General features: G+C 44.0%; 1 protein-coding gene across 1 annotated transcript in view; it reads left to right on the top strand.

Annotated features, from left to right (window-relative positions):
* EML3 (EMAP like 3) overlaps positions 1-14,897 on the top strand; it is a 185,708-nt gene that overhangs the window by 108,814 nt on the left and 61,997 nt on the right. Inside the window, exons 11-15 of the mRNA XM_040409590.1 lie at positions 3,460-3,555; positions 5,015-5,149; positions 6,096-6,234; positions 6,863-7,014; positions 7,094-7,219. Coding sequence (XP_040265524.1) covers positions 3,460-3,555; positions 5,015-5,149; positions 6,096-6,234; positions 6,863-7,014; positions 7,094-7,219 — 648 coding nt within the window. The remainder of the gene's footprint in view (positions 1-3,459; positions 3,556-5,014; positions 5,150-6,095; positions 6,235-6,862; positions 7,015-7,093; positions 7,220-14,897) is intronic.

Genomic DNA, 14,897 nt, shown 5'->3' with positions numbered 1-14,897 from the left:
TTGGTTCTATTATGGGGTACATACAACTTTTTGATCGCTTTTTAGGAAGCAGAATAAAGATAATAAAGGTGCTTTTTGGGATTTGTTATTGAGGTTTGGGCAAACACTGTGCGGGGAAAATTACATATTATCTTTATTCTACTGGTCAATACAATTACAGAAATACCAATTTAATAATTTTTTTTATGTTTTAGCACTTTTTGAAAAAAAATAAAAAAAAATTTGTGTCACCATTTTCTGAGAGCAATTTTTTTTTATTATTCTGCCAATTGTTTTGTGGGGTGTCATTTTTTATGGGATGAGGTGATGTTTTCATTGGTACCATTTTGGGGTACATAGTACTTTTTGGCCGCTCGCTATTATGCTTTTTGTAAGGTTTTGACATCTTTTTTTTTATCTTTTTTTTACAACATTAACCTGAAGGGGTAGGCCATTAGATATGGCAATACCTAATATGTCTAAAATGTTAAACAATAAAAGCATTTTTGAAAAAAATGCTGTTTTTGTGTTGCCATTTTCTGAGAGCCATATTTTTTTTTTCTTTTTCTACTGATAGTCTTGTATGGGGGCTAATTTTTTGTGGGATGAAGTGACGTGTTCAGTGGTACCATTGTGGTGTATATTGTACTTTTTGATTGCTTCCTACTATACTTTTTGTAAGGCAAAGTGAACAGATAATGGCTGTTTTAGTGCAGTTTTATTTATTTATTTTTTACTTCGTTCATTTGACGGGGTAGATCATCTGATATTTTTATGTATTGTAATGCATTGGCTGTCAGTGTATAGTGTATTACCAGTGTAATACACTGACAGTCTGCTTGCCTGTGAGACCTAGGGGGCAGGTTTCCATAGAACGCAGCCCCAATGCCTATTGAAGGCATTGGGCTGCCTTCTCAGACATCTGGTCCCCCACCACCACAGTGCAGGGACGCGATGGCGACGGGGAGGGAGCCTCCTCCCTCCACAAACCCTGTACATGCTGCAGTCCGCACTGGGCGCGGTATACAAAGGGTTGCTGGTGCTGGCATCGGTGTATTCACCAATGCTGGTGCATACAGCAGGGGCACGACTGTCAGGAAGAGCTGGACCCCTGCGGCTGAGGAGACTGGCACAGCTCCTGCACCCTCCCGATCAGCGCACCGTTCCTGTACTGCAACTGTCGGGAAGTCACTTCTTGATGCACGTACAGGGTTAACTGCATCTTGAGACATGACAAGGGAATGTTCTCAAGCCAAATACACCTCTGTGCATGTTGTTTCCTCATAGAGTATTGCCAATAAGTCTCCATACCATGGAGCTCTTCCAGTGAATCTCCATACAGGGCTGGTCTTTTTAAGTAAACTGTTCTGGCTTATATTTCTTATGCAAATTGATGATCTCAATACTGTGAATAACGTGAAAGTGCCCTTAAAGCGATTTTCCAGGATTTTAATATTGATGACCTATCCTCAATATCATCCCCGCAGATCAGCTGTATGAAGAGAAGGCACACACTATCTGCGGATGCCATCTCTTGTCTCTCTTCCTGCACGCTGTCGATCTAGCAGCAACGAGCAGGAAGAGAGACAGGAGACGGCAACCATGCACTGCGCGTGCCTTCTCTTCATACAGCTGTTCGGTGGGGGTGCCGGATGTCAGACCCCCACTGATCTGATATTGAGGACCAATCCTCAGGATAGGTCATCAATATTATAAGCCTGGAAAATTCCATTTGAGTGTGATTTCACACGCAAACATTTGTGGTATTTTTACTTAGTTTTGAGCCAGAAATGTTTGAAACTGGGTGAGAAATACAGAGCAAGGAATTATACTTCCTCTTCATACTGGATCCACTTCTGGATTTGGCTCAAAAACTGCCACAAACAGCTGTTCATGACAACACCCTTAGGCTACATGCCATTCATTGGCTTTATTATTTTTTTTATAAAGATCCCAACCCCTGCAGTACCCTCATAATGGCCCCCATCTGTAATAATGCCCCCATAGTGGCCCCCATCTGTAATAATGTCCCCCATAGTGGCCCCCATCTGTAATAATGCCCTCCATAGTGGCCCGCATTTGTAATGATGCCCCCCATAGTGACCCCCATCTGTAATAATGTCCCCTATATTGGCCCCCATCTGTAATAATGTCCCCCATAGTGCATGAGGTATTTTTTTTTAACCCTCAAAAGGCCACATTGTTCTAGTGTACTTGTTTTTAACAGCTGTTAGACGGGTGCACTCCTGTCTAAGCGGCTGTTAAAAACAGTCCCATGCTATTCCCTGGCCATTAAAAAAAGGCCAAATAGCCCCATAGACTTTCATCGGTGCTAAAAATGTTGTGTGACGGCCGTTACTGAAACGCTGTGCGTCGTGTATAAAACTCAACTGCAGCTGTTCTCTTTCAAATAAGATATGGATGGCTAGACATGATGCATGTTGTTTTTCAGTCTCTCTTCATGCACATTAAAAACGGGTGAAATCCAGAAGTTAGTGAATCACGGATGTATGCTGTATGTGTTCTCCATAGGCAGCACACATACCCATTGATTTGAATGTGTTTAGTTAGACATCAGTAATTTTCCACTGACCATGGATCAGAGGAAAAAGCAGAGACATGCACTACATTGATCCGTGATGTGGACCAAACACGCCCATTTAAGTCTATCAATTAGTGAAAACCACTGATAGAACACAAGATGGCATCTGTAATCTGTCAGTGATTTTCACAGACCATTGGTAGAAAATGCTCTGGAAATTAAAGGGGTATTCCGATCACATACAATGGGGGCATATCGCTAGGATATGCCCCCCATTGTCTGATAGGTGCGGGTCTCACCTTTGGGACCTGCACCTACAAAGAGAACGGAGTAGGGAGAGCTGTGGCTGGAGGACCCCAGGTTTCCCGGGTTCCGTCCACCACCAAGCGCTGCTCCCATACAAGTGAATGGGAGCGCACCGTGCGGTCCCTGCTACCATTGATTTCTATGGGGCAGACAGAAATAGCCGAGCCAGTGCTCGGCTATTTTCGGCGGCCCTATTGAAATGAATGGAGGACAGCTGCCCTCCATTCATTTCCCCGCTTCGTTCTCGTTGTAGGTTCCTAGCGATATGCTCCCATAGTATGTGATGGCAAAGCCCCTTTAATTTTCAGCCTAGCTGTGTACATCGAATACAGATGACACATGAAATGCAAAAAACGTATATATGGACAAAATGCAGTTATTTCATGCACATCTTCACAGATGAACCACTGACCCTCTTGTCACAGACACGTGCGTGTGAAAGAGGCATTAGGAGGGACATTTTGGAGCAAGGGGATATGGTTGTGCAGTTCATAAAAATAAAAAAAGATCACTAGATCAAGAATCTTTTATTGTAGAGATCCATATTGTTTTTTACTTTCTTTCCTTATTGTTGCTTTTCCATTATTTTGCCATCATATAATCAATCTCCCAATATTACTACTCTTTTACAGGACTTTGGCCTATTCCTTTGTGTTGTAGACGACTGCAGTGACCATGTGTTATCTGTATGGGACACAGTGAAAGGAAACAAGATTTCAGAAACAAAGGTCTGCTAATTTACTTTGAAGAAAACTTTTAAGGCCTTTTTCTAAACTTACTTGACTAAGGCTACTTCACACTTGCGTTCAGAGCGGATCCATCTGGTGTCTGCACAGAGAGATCCTCTCCTATAATGCAGACGTTTGGATCAGTTCTGAACAGATCCGTCTGCATTATAGTTTAGAAAAAAATCTAAGTCTGAAAGTTGTTCAGACGGATCCGTCCAGACTTTACATTGAAAGTCAATGGGGGACGGATGCGTTTGAAAATTGAGCCATATTGTGTCAACTTCAAACGGATCCGTCCCCATTGACTTACATTGTAAGTCTGGACGGATCCATTTGCCTCTGCACGGCCAGGCGGACACCCGAACGCTGCCTGCTGAGCGGAGCGGAGGCCAAACGGAGCCAGACTGATGCATTCTGAGCGGATCCGCATCCACTCAGAATGCATTGGGGCTGTACAGATCCGTTCGGGGCCACTTGTGAGAGCCTTCAAACGGAGCTCACAAGCGGAACCCCGAACGCTAGTGTGAAAGTAGCCTAAGCAGGCAGCAAAGTAAAAGACTAGGAAAAGGGATGTTCCTGAGCATTATTAACAGACAAAGAATGCTAAGGGGTGAAGGGAGATCTCTCTAGAGCAGTGTGGTGACTGACTGGACAAGCAATCTCTGTTACAATGACAGCAGGCAAACTCTCACCTTCTAAAACATGGTAAAATATACATAACAAATCAATAGAAGCAAGAGTTGAGACTAATTTACTAAAATAACAGCCAGCATCTGCACAGAAGGATTCAGAAACATAGGCATAGTACAGTGAAGGCTAACCTCCGGCACTCCAGCTGTGGTGAAACTACAACTCCCAGCATGCTCCATTCATTTCTATGGAATTCTGAAAACAGCCAAGCAAGTGTGCATCTTGGGAGTTGTTTTTTTACCACAGCTGGAGTTCCGGAAGTTAGCTATCACAGACATAGTACCTTTTAGCTATTTTTCCCATTTTGGTACATTTTATTTTGTTCAGCCAATTCTTTATAATAAGGGCTCATGCACACGACTGTTGTCCGTATTGTGGCCCGCAAACAGCAGGTCTGCAATATACTGGCACAGGCCGTTTGTACACCGGATCATGGATGCAGACCCATTCACTTGAATTGGTCTGCAATCCGGAAGGTGCGGAGCGAAACGTAGGCATGGAAGCACTATGGAGTGCTTCCCTGGTTTTCTGTCCGTGCCTTCGCACTGCAAAAAAATAGAACATGTTCTATTTTTTTTGCGGTGCGGACGGATCCTGGACCCATTCAAGTTGAATGAGTGTGCATCCATCTGCACCAGCCACACAGATGGTGCCCTTGCATTAGGGACCACAATTTGCGGTCCCCAATGCACAGAACGGACGGCACACGTTTGTGTTCATGAACTCTAACTATAATATTCATACTGTTTTTTCTATTTTTATTTTGAAGTGCACAAATGAACCGGTGCTGTGTGTTGCTTTCAACCCTGTGGACAGCTCTTACATTGTCACTGTGGGCAAGTCACATATTCACTTTTGGAGCTGGAGTGCTGCTTCCCTGACTAAGAAACAGGGCATTTTTGGTGTAAGTGCCTTAATTTGGCTTCTTTTGACATGTGATATCTTAAAACTTAATTATTGCTGTTGTACTCAGTTACAGTATTCATACCTAAAGGGTTTTCCAATGAATACTTAATTATACAAGGAAACTTGAAGGGGTTCTCCGGAAATTAAGAAAATTAAATATTACTTTATTACAAATATATTCCCAAATACCTTTCATTAGTTATAATGGCTTGTTTTGTCTGGAGAGAAATCATTAGGAGAAATAAAGTGGCCGCCATGCTATTAGTACACACAAAACCTGACCTAATCACACAGCAGGACAAGTTACTTGACAACACTAAGCCAAAGAGCTGCCTCAGCCTCCTCTTTGCTCTGCTTATCAGGGATTATGATCCTGAATACAGCTGATCTTTAGCTGAATCTCTGTAGGAATGGAGTTCATGCGGAGACATGAAGTACAGAGATAATGTAATGTACAAGCACGACCACCACTGATGGATTGCAGGGTGGTCGTAACCATGGAAATGACCAGTGTATAATGTGGTGGAAAAATTAATCTAGCCAGCAAAGGAGGCCATATGGACAATCACAATACATTAGTAAGTGGCTTGTATTAAATTTCTCTACATAATAAATGTCATTTGCTGAAGTGAGACAACCCCTTTAAGGTTGGGAATACCGCTTTAAGCTGAAATATATTATCTGTATTTCATTGCTTACATGAAAAAAAAATCACACAAAACGCAATCATATTTATAACATTACATTAATCCCAGAAATAGAATCCTTACAATTACATAGTGTTATATATTATCTATTTCTCGTTGCTTATATACTGCTAGCATTTTCTCCAGCTGAGTACAACGTACAGATAAATGTCGATTTTGCTTGCATTATCCTAACTGTGCTATGCACACATTGATATTTCTTTATTGCATGTTGTCAATTATCTCTGCCCTTTATAGAAATATAAAAAGCCTCGCTATGTACAGTGTGTGCTGTTTGACCAAACTGGGGACGTCCTCACAGGAGACTCAGAGGGACAGATATTAACCTGGGCCAGAAGTGCAGCAGACACACGGACATTAGGCAAAGGTGCAAAGGGTAAGATACTTTTTTTTTATGTTGACACTTTCGTTGAGCTAAACAATTTTGGGATTGTTATCTCTATGGTATAAAGAGAGATTGGTCTTGACTGATGGAAATTGCTCCGTAGATCAAAACAGCAACATTTAACTTACAATTATCTGATATTGTATATTGAGCATTATTTTCCACAATATGAGCAGTTTTTTATGGTAAAAATTTTTGTAGTTTTGGTTATGTCCCTTTCTGACAAGCATCAGGATCAGAAAATAAAGGTGGGATGTTTGCCTTATGGTGGCCAATTTATGTTTATAGCTAATTTTAGGTCTCATACACACGGCCGTGCTGTGTTTTGCGGTCCGCAACTTGCGGCTCCGCAAAACATGGATGCTGCCCGTGTGCATTCCGCAATTTGCGGACCGGAACGGGTGCCTATTATAGAAATGCCTATTGTCCGCAGAACGAGAATAGGACATGTGCTATTTTTTTTGTGGGGCCACGGAACGGAGCATCTTTTGCGGCTCCATTGAAGTGTGGCTCGGATGCAGACCGGATACAAACAACATTCGTGTGCATGAGGCCTTAGTCTGCAAATATTCTATACAACCTTCCCGTCTAATCCGTAACTTTAATTTATGTCCCACAGATACTTACCAGATATCACGTCTTACACGTGCACATGATGGTAGTGTATCATCACTGACGGCTCTCCAAGGAGGTTGTGTGCTCAGTTCTGGAGGAAAAGACAGGCGCTTGGTATTATGGAGTGAGACACTGAGCCAGCTTAAGGAGTTTGAGGTAAGCAATCATGCAAAGAGGGAGATAATTTAATTTGGTGTCACTTTGCTCCATCATCTTTGCACTCTGTGTTATTTAGATCCCTGAGCAGTATGGAGCTGTACGATCCGTAGCAGAGGGCATAGAGGGAGAACTGCTGGTTGGAACAGCGAAGAATGCCCTTCTAAAGGGATCTTTGGAACATGGATTCACACCAGTTATACAGGTTTGACTGTTAAATTTGTGTATATGGACTAAATACATACATAATACAATCATTGACAAAAATAAAAAATAAATAACGTACCCATATAGAAATGTCGGATGGCTTCAAAACTCGGTATGCAGTTAGGTATCAGGCAGGTATGTAAATGATTACAGGTGTGGTCTGATTAGACACTGGGTCTTGTCACAGGACGGCATAAGAGTGCTTCCCCAGCTGCCCTATTAAAATCTCTGAGGCTACTTTAGGGTAGTGTACCTCTTAGGCTCCATTCACACGTCCGCAAGTGTGGTCTGCATCCGTTTCGCAATTGTGGACCCATTTATTCTCTATGGGGACAGAATGGATGCGGAGAGCACACTATGTGCTCTCCGCATTTCCAGGGCGCACCCCCGATCTTCCGGTCCGCGGCTCTGGAAAAAAATAGAACATGTCCTATTCTTGTCCGCAATTGCGGACAAGAAGAAGCATTTCTATGGGGGTGCCAACCGGGTGTATTGCGGATCTGCAATGCACTACGGACGTCTGAATGGACCCTTAGTGGGGGATCTTTGTGCCATCAAGGCTTGTTTGACCTATCTGCCGGGAGATGTTGGGAGTAGTGGTTACATGAGGGTGTGCACGCACAGTGAACAGGCTCCAGACGACCCAGACAGACCACCTGTATAGAGGATTGTTTGATCCACTGACATGCATGAACAGCTCCTCCAGTTTTGTTGTCCCCCATCCAGACACAGGTAGCACTTTTATTACACACGCCTGCCTCTGCCTGGACCATTTCCAGGCAATTAGCAGAAGGAAATTTGGTGCCACCCACTATGTTCCTTCCGTTGACAGACATTCACTGTTGCCTTTGTTTGCAGTGGTGTCGTAAACATGAAACCTGAACTGCTGTGAATTGGAACCGTATTGGCTTTAGTGAAGATTCCAGGTTCTGTTTAGGATTCGACAACGGTCGGATTTGAGTATGGAGGCCTGGTGGTGAGCTCTAACTGCTGGTGTGGTGATCTGTGGAGCCATTATATACAACAGTCGGTCGCTTCTACTAGCTATATGAGGGACACTAACAGCTAAGCGATAGTTGCAGAACATCCTGTGGCCACAAGTGTTACAAGAGCATTTTGATTTTCCAGTCAATGTAGTAGTATGAGCGTTTTTTTTTTGTGGGACAAGGGTACACATAACTCTTTTTTGAGGAGATGGAAAAGAAAAGAGCAATACATTATAGGTTTTGTGGAGTTCATTTTCGGCATAAATAACTTTATAACTTAATTTCTGGGTCTGTACAATTACAGAGATATCAAATAAATGTAGGGGGTCATTTATTAAGACCGGTGTTTTAGACGCTGGTCTTAATAACCCCTATATCTGGCGGTGAATCTGCCGAAGTTATGTAGAGTCCTAGGCTTCTATATAACTTCGCGTATCCAGTGCCAGTCTAAATGTAACACCGTTTCCTTGCTGGCTTACATTTAGACCATTTTATACACCTAAAATAGGCGTAGAAAATGATGATCGAGACAGGCCACACGGCGCTCACTTGTAAGTGGAAAAAAGTCACAGTCGGTTAGTTGCACTGCAATCTGCGCCAGAAATGCACCTAATATAGGCTTATTTGTGGATAATAAATGACCTGCATAGTTTTTTATGTTTTACTATGTTTGTACAATAAAACCATTTGAAAAAAAAAAAGAAAATGTTTTGACATTGCTCACATCCCAAGACCAATAATTTTTCATTCTACGGAACAATGTGAGGGCTTTTGCAGGTTGACTAGTAGTTTTCATTGTATCTTTAAGGGGTATATAACACTTTTTGATTGCTTTTTATTCCGTTTTTTTGGTGGGAAATAAGGAAAAAACTGCAATTCTGGCATTGTTTTTTTCTTGTGACAGCGTTCACTGTACGGGATACATTACATGATAATTGTGTAGTGCGGTCATTATGGAAGTGGCATCACAAATTAAGTGGTAGGGATTTTATTTTTGCCTTTTTTTTTTTTCATTCAAAAAGTTTACCTAAGCCTAGAGTGCATCTTACGCTACCTGCACACACTGAAGATTACGTGCGTTTTCCCATGTGGATTCCCATGCAGAAAAAACGCAGAGTAATATGGTACCAGCAAAGTGCATTCGATTAGACAATTCTCATTTATGCTTTGCAGATAATTTTCTGAGCTGAAATTGGCCTGCCATGTGGATTTCCAAATCTTTAGGTACAGAAACGCACAGAAATCAGCATGGAAAATCGAGCAGATCTTTTATGCATATATGTGCACCCTTGTGCAGGTATCCTTATAGTCTGGTGGATTCTTGTAGTAGGAAAATATAGTATATCTGTAGGCCAATAGAAGGGGAATTAATTGTTTATACTACAGGGTGAGTCAAAAGTCTCAGGCCATCCTTTTACTTCAAAAATGAAAGGGAAAATGAAATATCTGAGGGGGTCTATCTTTTAGGCTATATCGGAAACATGGCTACCAACTTGAAAGCCGCCATATTGGATCAACGGCAAATCAATCATATTGGATCAAGATTGCCGCAATCTGATTTGCAAAAGTTATCAACACAGAAAGTTGTAACAATTCCCTGTGATGCACAGCTATTTGACGTGTTCAATGTGTTGTCCCTGGTGCTGAACACAGAACTTTGAGGTTTTGAACTTTCTGTGAGATATTGCCAATCTGATTGCAGCAATCGATTTCTGAGAACATTCTGGTCCTCATTGTTAGCTGGCAGCAGTGTGCTGATTACACGGCACAATCTGCTGCCGGCAAACAGTTATTTTAAAACATGTTGAAAGACTCCAATTACCCGATGAATAAGCGTTTGCTTGTTCATTGGGTAGTCGGTGGCAGTATTACCCTGCCGGATCATTGCTAATGAGTGTTCATATGAATAGGGCCTTCAGGGTATGCAGTAAACCACTGTGCTTCTTTATTGGAGAAACTCAATTGCAAAACAATACAGGCAACACACTGGGTTCGCCTTTGGTAGAAACTTCTGTGCTGAGGAAAGGCCTGAGCTAGCTGTCCCTCTCTTTCTTAGAAGGCTGGTGGCCCAATGTTTGTGGCTCAGTCTTCCGGCTGGCTTCATGGTCAAAAGGCTGGTGACCCAGGGTCTGTGGTAGAGTATTCCCATCTCAGCATCTTCTTCTGCTCACTTGTGCAGTCTGGCAGAGTCCCTATTTGCAGACCTCTATCTACATTTATACAGTTTCTAACTGATCTAGAACCTTTCTAATGGGAGGGGGGGGGGGGGGTGAAGCTGGAGACTAACAGAAACAATGTTGCAGTTCACGGTGCCATAGACTTGAATTGATCTTCAATGGGAATGATTAAGCAGTTTTCAGACATAAACAACAGTCTAGACCAGGGGTCCTCAAACTTTTTAAACAGGGGGCCAGTTCACTGTCCCTCAGACCGTTGGAGGGCCGGACTATAGTTTAAAGGGGTATTCCCATCTTGGACAATGGGGGCATATAGTTAGGTGCGGGTCCCACGAAAGTGAATGGGAGCGTACCGCGCATGCACTGCCCATGCTCCCATTCATTTCTATGAGGCCGACGGCGCTGGCTATTTTCGGCAGCCCCATAGAAATGAATGGAGGGCAGCTGCGCATGCGTAGTGCGCCCTCCTTCACTTTTGGGGCTCCGTTCTCTATATAGGTGCGGGTCCCAGTGGTGGGACCCGCACCTATAGGACAATGGGGGCATATCCTAGCGATATGCCCCCATTGTCCAAGATGGGAAAACCCCTTTAACTATGAACAAATTCCTATGCACACTGCACATATCTTATTTTGAAGTGAAAAAACATATTTCCCTACCCCTGAACGTCTCCTTCTCCTTTCTTCTTCTCCGGACTTCCTGTGACGCAGCTGCACATGAGGTTCACAGGTCTGGAAGGAGGTGCGCCTGCGCGGCAAGACGAATAGAACCAGTGGCGGATCCAGAGCTCCCCAATACTATACTGCAGAAACAGATAATACCACTGATAATATTAGTGCCACACAGAGCCCCCCATATAAAATACCCCTTCTTTGTGGCCTCAGTAAATGTCCCCATAGTGCCCCCCAATAATGTGCCAGTAAGAGGTCCCCCCAGAGATGCCCCCCAATCATGTGCTAGTGAAAAGTGCCTCTCCCCACCACTCATGTACCAGTAATTAGTGCTACTCTCCTCTCCCCCCCACTCATGTGCCAGTCTCCTCTCTGCTGCCACCCCCCATGTGCCAGTAATAAGTGCCAATTCTCCCCCCATCATGTGCCAGTCTCCTCTCTGCTGCCACCCCCCATGTGCCAGTAATAAGTGCCAATTCTCCCCCCATCATGTGCCAGTCTTCTCTCTGCTGCCACCCCCCATGTGCCAGTAATAAGTGCCAATTCTCCCCCCCATCATGTGCCAGTCTCCTCTCTGCTGCCACCCCCCCATGTGCCAGTAATAAGTGCCAATTCTCCCCCCATCATGTGCCAGTCTTCTCTCTGCTGCCACCCCCCATGTGCCAGTAATAAGTGCCAATTCCCCCCATCATGTGCCAGTCTCCTCTCTGCTGCCACCCCCTCATGTGCCAGTAATAAGTGCCAATTCTCCCCCCATCATGTGCCAGTCTTCTCTCTGCTGCCACCCCCCCATGTGCCAGTAATAAGTGCCAATTCCCCCCATCATGTGCCAGTCTCCTCTCTGCTACCACCCCCTCATGTGCCAGTAATAAGTGCCAATTCTCCCCCATCATGTGCCAGTCTCCTCTCTGCTACCACCCCCTCATGTGCCAGTAATAAGTGCCAATTCTCCCCCCATCATGTGCCAGTCTCCTCTCCGCTGCCACCCCCCCATGTGCCAGTAATAGTCAATTGCTGCCCCCCCCCCCATGTGCCAGTAATAAGTGTGGCAGAAAAATTGGCCAATTTAATTTAATTTAATTTAATTTTTTTTTAAATCAGATTGTTTTTATTGAGTTTTTCAAAACATTTTATAAAACAAACAGAGCATCCCCCCCTCTCCCCCTCCCCATACCCAAGCGACCTAGATCCAAGGAAAACATTTCCAAAATTCCTCTCCAAAAAGAGTTCGGTATTGAAATGCAATAATTATACAGTACAGCTAGACATCCGATATCTATTCCTTAAGCACAAATCATATGTCAGTATTTCGAATACATCAGTACATTCCACGGCAGCATAGCAAAGCATATATACCACCCCTCCGCCCAATAGACTACACCCCACTCCTTCTTACAGCATCCAGCCCTCAAGTCCCCCCGGTGAACAATAACACCCATACATCCCGCGTGCGGTCTTTAAGAACATGAATAAAAAACATAAGTAAAGTCGGGGCGATGCGAATTTCATTATCTACTTAAACACCATTAATCTACCATATTGTGGTATTGCCTCCACCGTCCCCAGATCTTCTCATATTTTTTACTGTTATTCCTCTTCTGGTATACAAATTTTTCCATTTGCAACAGTGTGTGAACCTTACGAACAAGTTCTCCCACCTCTGGAGGATCATGATCCACCCAATGGTACGCAATCACCTTTCTTGCTTGATATATTATGCGGGTAATCGCTAATTTCTGCTCAGCGGCTAATTGTACAGACTCCGTACAGCCTAATACACATAATCTGGCATCTGCGTCTACTCTTGTCTCAAACACTTTCCGTATTAGATCTATTATGTCCTCCCAATATCTCCTCAGCCTGGGGCAGTTCCACATAAGGTGTATCAGCGTAGCATTGGGTGTACCACATCTGGGACACATGTCATCTGACCTGTACCCCATTTTCCTCAAAAGGACAGGCGTCCGATAAACTCTATGTAACAGCAGTAATTGTGACATTCTGTGCGATTCACCAACCGCAACATCTGTGAACCCCTCCAGAACTGTATGCCATTGCTCCTCTGACAGGTCTTCGATATCCCCCCGCCATTTTTCGTACAACTGAAGAGGTTGCTTTTTAATCTGCATTTCCATAAGACTGCTATAATGCAGTGATATGACCCCACTGGTGGATCCCCCTGAGCTTGCTAAATCAATCATCGGATCTCTGGAGGCCGGCGCAACCCCCCCAGCCGCATCCTGGGCGCGTATAGCGTGCCGTATCTGCAAGTATAAGTAAAATTGGGAATGTGGGAGCTGAAATTCCCTTTGTAGGTGAGCATATTCTTTCAGAGTATTCCCCTCATACAGCTGATGCATGTAGGTGAGACCGTACCTACCCCAGATCTGAACATCAGACACTTTATGTAGTTCTGCATACATAAGATTGGGCCAAATTGCGGTAAACCTGGTATAACCCTGCACCCCAGCTATTGTCTTGCCTTTCCACCAGACCTTATGAATCACCCGAAGTATCGGAATATCACTGCCCAGTCTATCAAGTGATCCATCTTCTAATGCCGTCATTAGATTCTTGCCCTTAACATAGTGACGCACTATTCTTCCAGCTGTATTAATTCCATCCTCCATCCCCCATCCCCGCAATTGTTGAAGTTGGGCAGCTAAATAATAAATCCACGGATCTGGAACCCCCAGTCCCCCATCCGTCTTTGGTCTACGCAGCGTGGCTAACTTAATACGTGGAACTCCTCTCTTCCATATCAGGTCCCGAAATATAGCATTGACTGTGGCAAAAAATCGGGCAGGCACCCATATAGGCGCATTATGTAGCAAGTATAGGAGTTGTGGCATTAAAATCATTTTTATAAGGTTAACTCTCCCTATAACTGAAAGTGGTAACTTGGTCCAAGCCTGCACCTTCTGCCTAAATCTCTGCAACAACGGAGTCAAATTCAATTTTTTATAATCCGCTACTTCATTGGTGACCTGAACGCCCAGGTATTTAAAGGATCTGACTAGTTGCAAGCCCTCTGCAGAACACTGGTCTTGCCCTCCATCAGCCGAAAGTGTCATAAGTGCAGACTTGGACCAGCTAATACACAGTCCCGATAACCTACCAAACCCATTTATAATGTTCATGGCTGCCGGAAGAGAGGAGCTCCAGTCATCAAGGAATAGAAGCATATCGTCTGCATAGAGGGCCACTTTTTCAGTTACCCCCCCATATCTAAAACCTTGAACCTCACGTGCCTCTCTCAGTGCCGTTGCCAGTGGCTCAATCGCTATTGCAAAAAGTAGGGGTGATAGGGGGCACCCCTGCCTTGTTCCCCTATACAATGGAAAGGAGTGAGAAAGAGCTCCATTAACCCTGATTCTAGCAGTAGGGATTTTATATAAGAGCTTGATCCATTGGATAAAGACAGACCCAAAGCCCATTCTCCTGAGTACGGCCCATAAGTAAACCCATTCCACACTGTCAAATGCCTTGGCCGCGTCTAGAGACGCGACCGCCGCATTCAACCCATGGAATCGGCCCGCCTGTATATTCAAAAAAGGGCGCCTAATATTAACAGCCGTCGCCATATTTGGCATGAATCCAGCCTGATCCGTATGTATTAGTGACGTGATCACAGTATTAAGCCTATTCGCTAACACTTTAGCTAATAACTTTACGTCCACCTGCAATAGTGAAATAGGCCGATATGATTCAGCTAACAAAGGGTCCTTGCCCTGCTTAGGGATGACGACTATGATCGCCTCATTCATACTAAGCGGCAAAACGCCCTGACTCTGTGCTTCCTGGAACACTTTCAACAGCTGGGGGAGCAGAATAGGGGCAAA

This window comes from Bufo bufo, chromosome 10, assembly GCF_905171765.1.
Source record: "Bufo bufo chromosome 10, aBufBuf1.1, whole genome shotgun sequence".
Lineage (NCBI taxonomy): Eukaryota > Metazoa > Chordata > Amphibia > Anura > Bufonidae > Bufo > Bufo bufo.
Note: the sequence above shows the minus strand (reverse complement) of the source record. Positions and strands in the feature narration are given on the sequence as shown.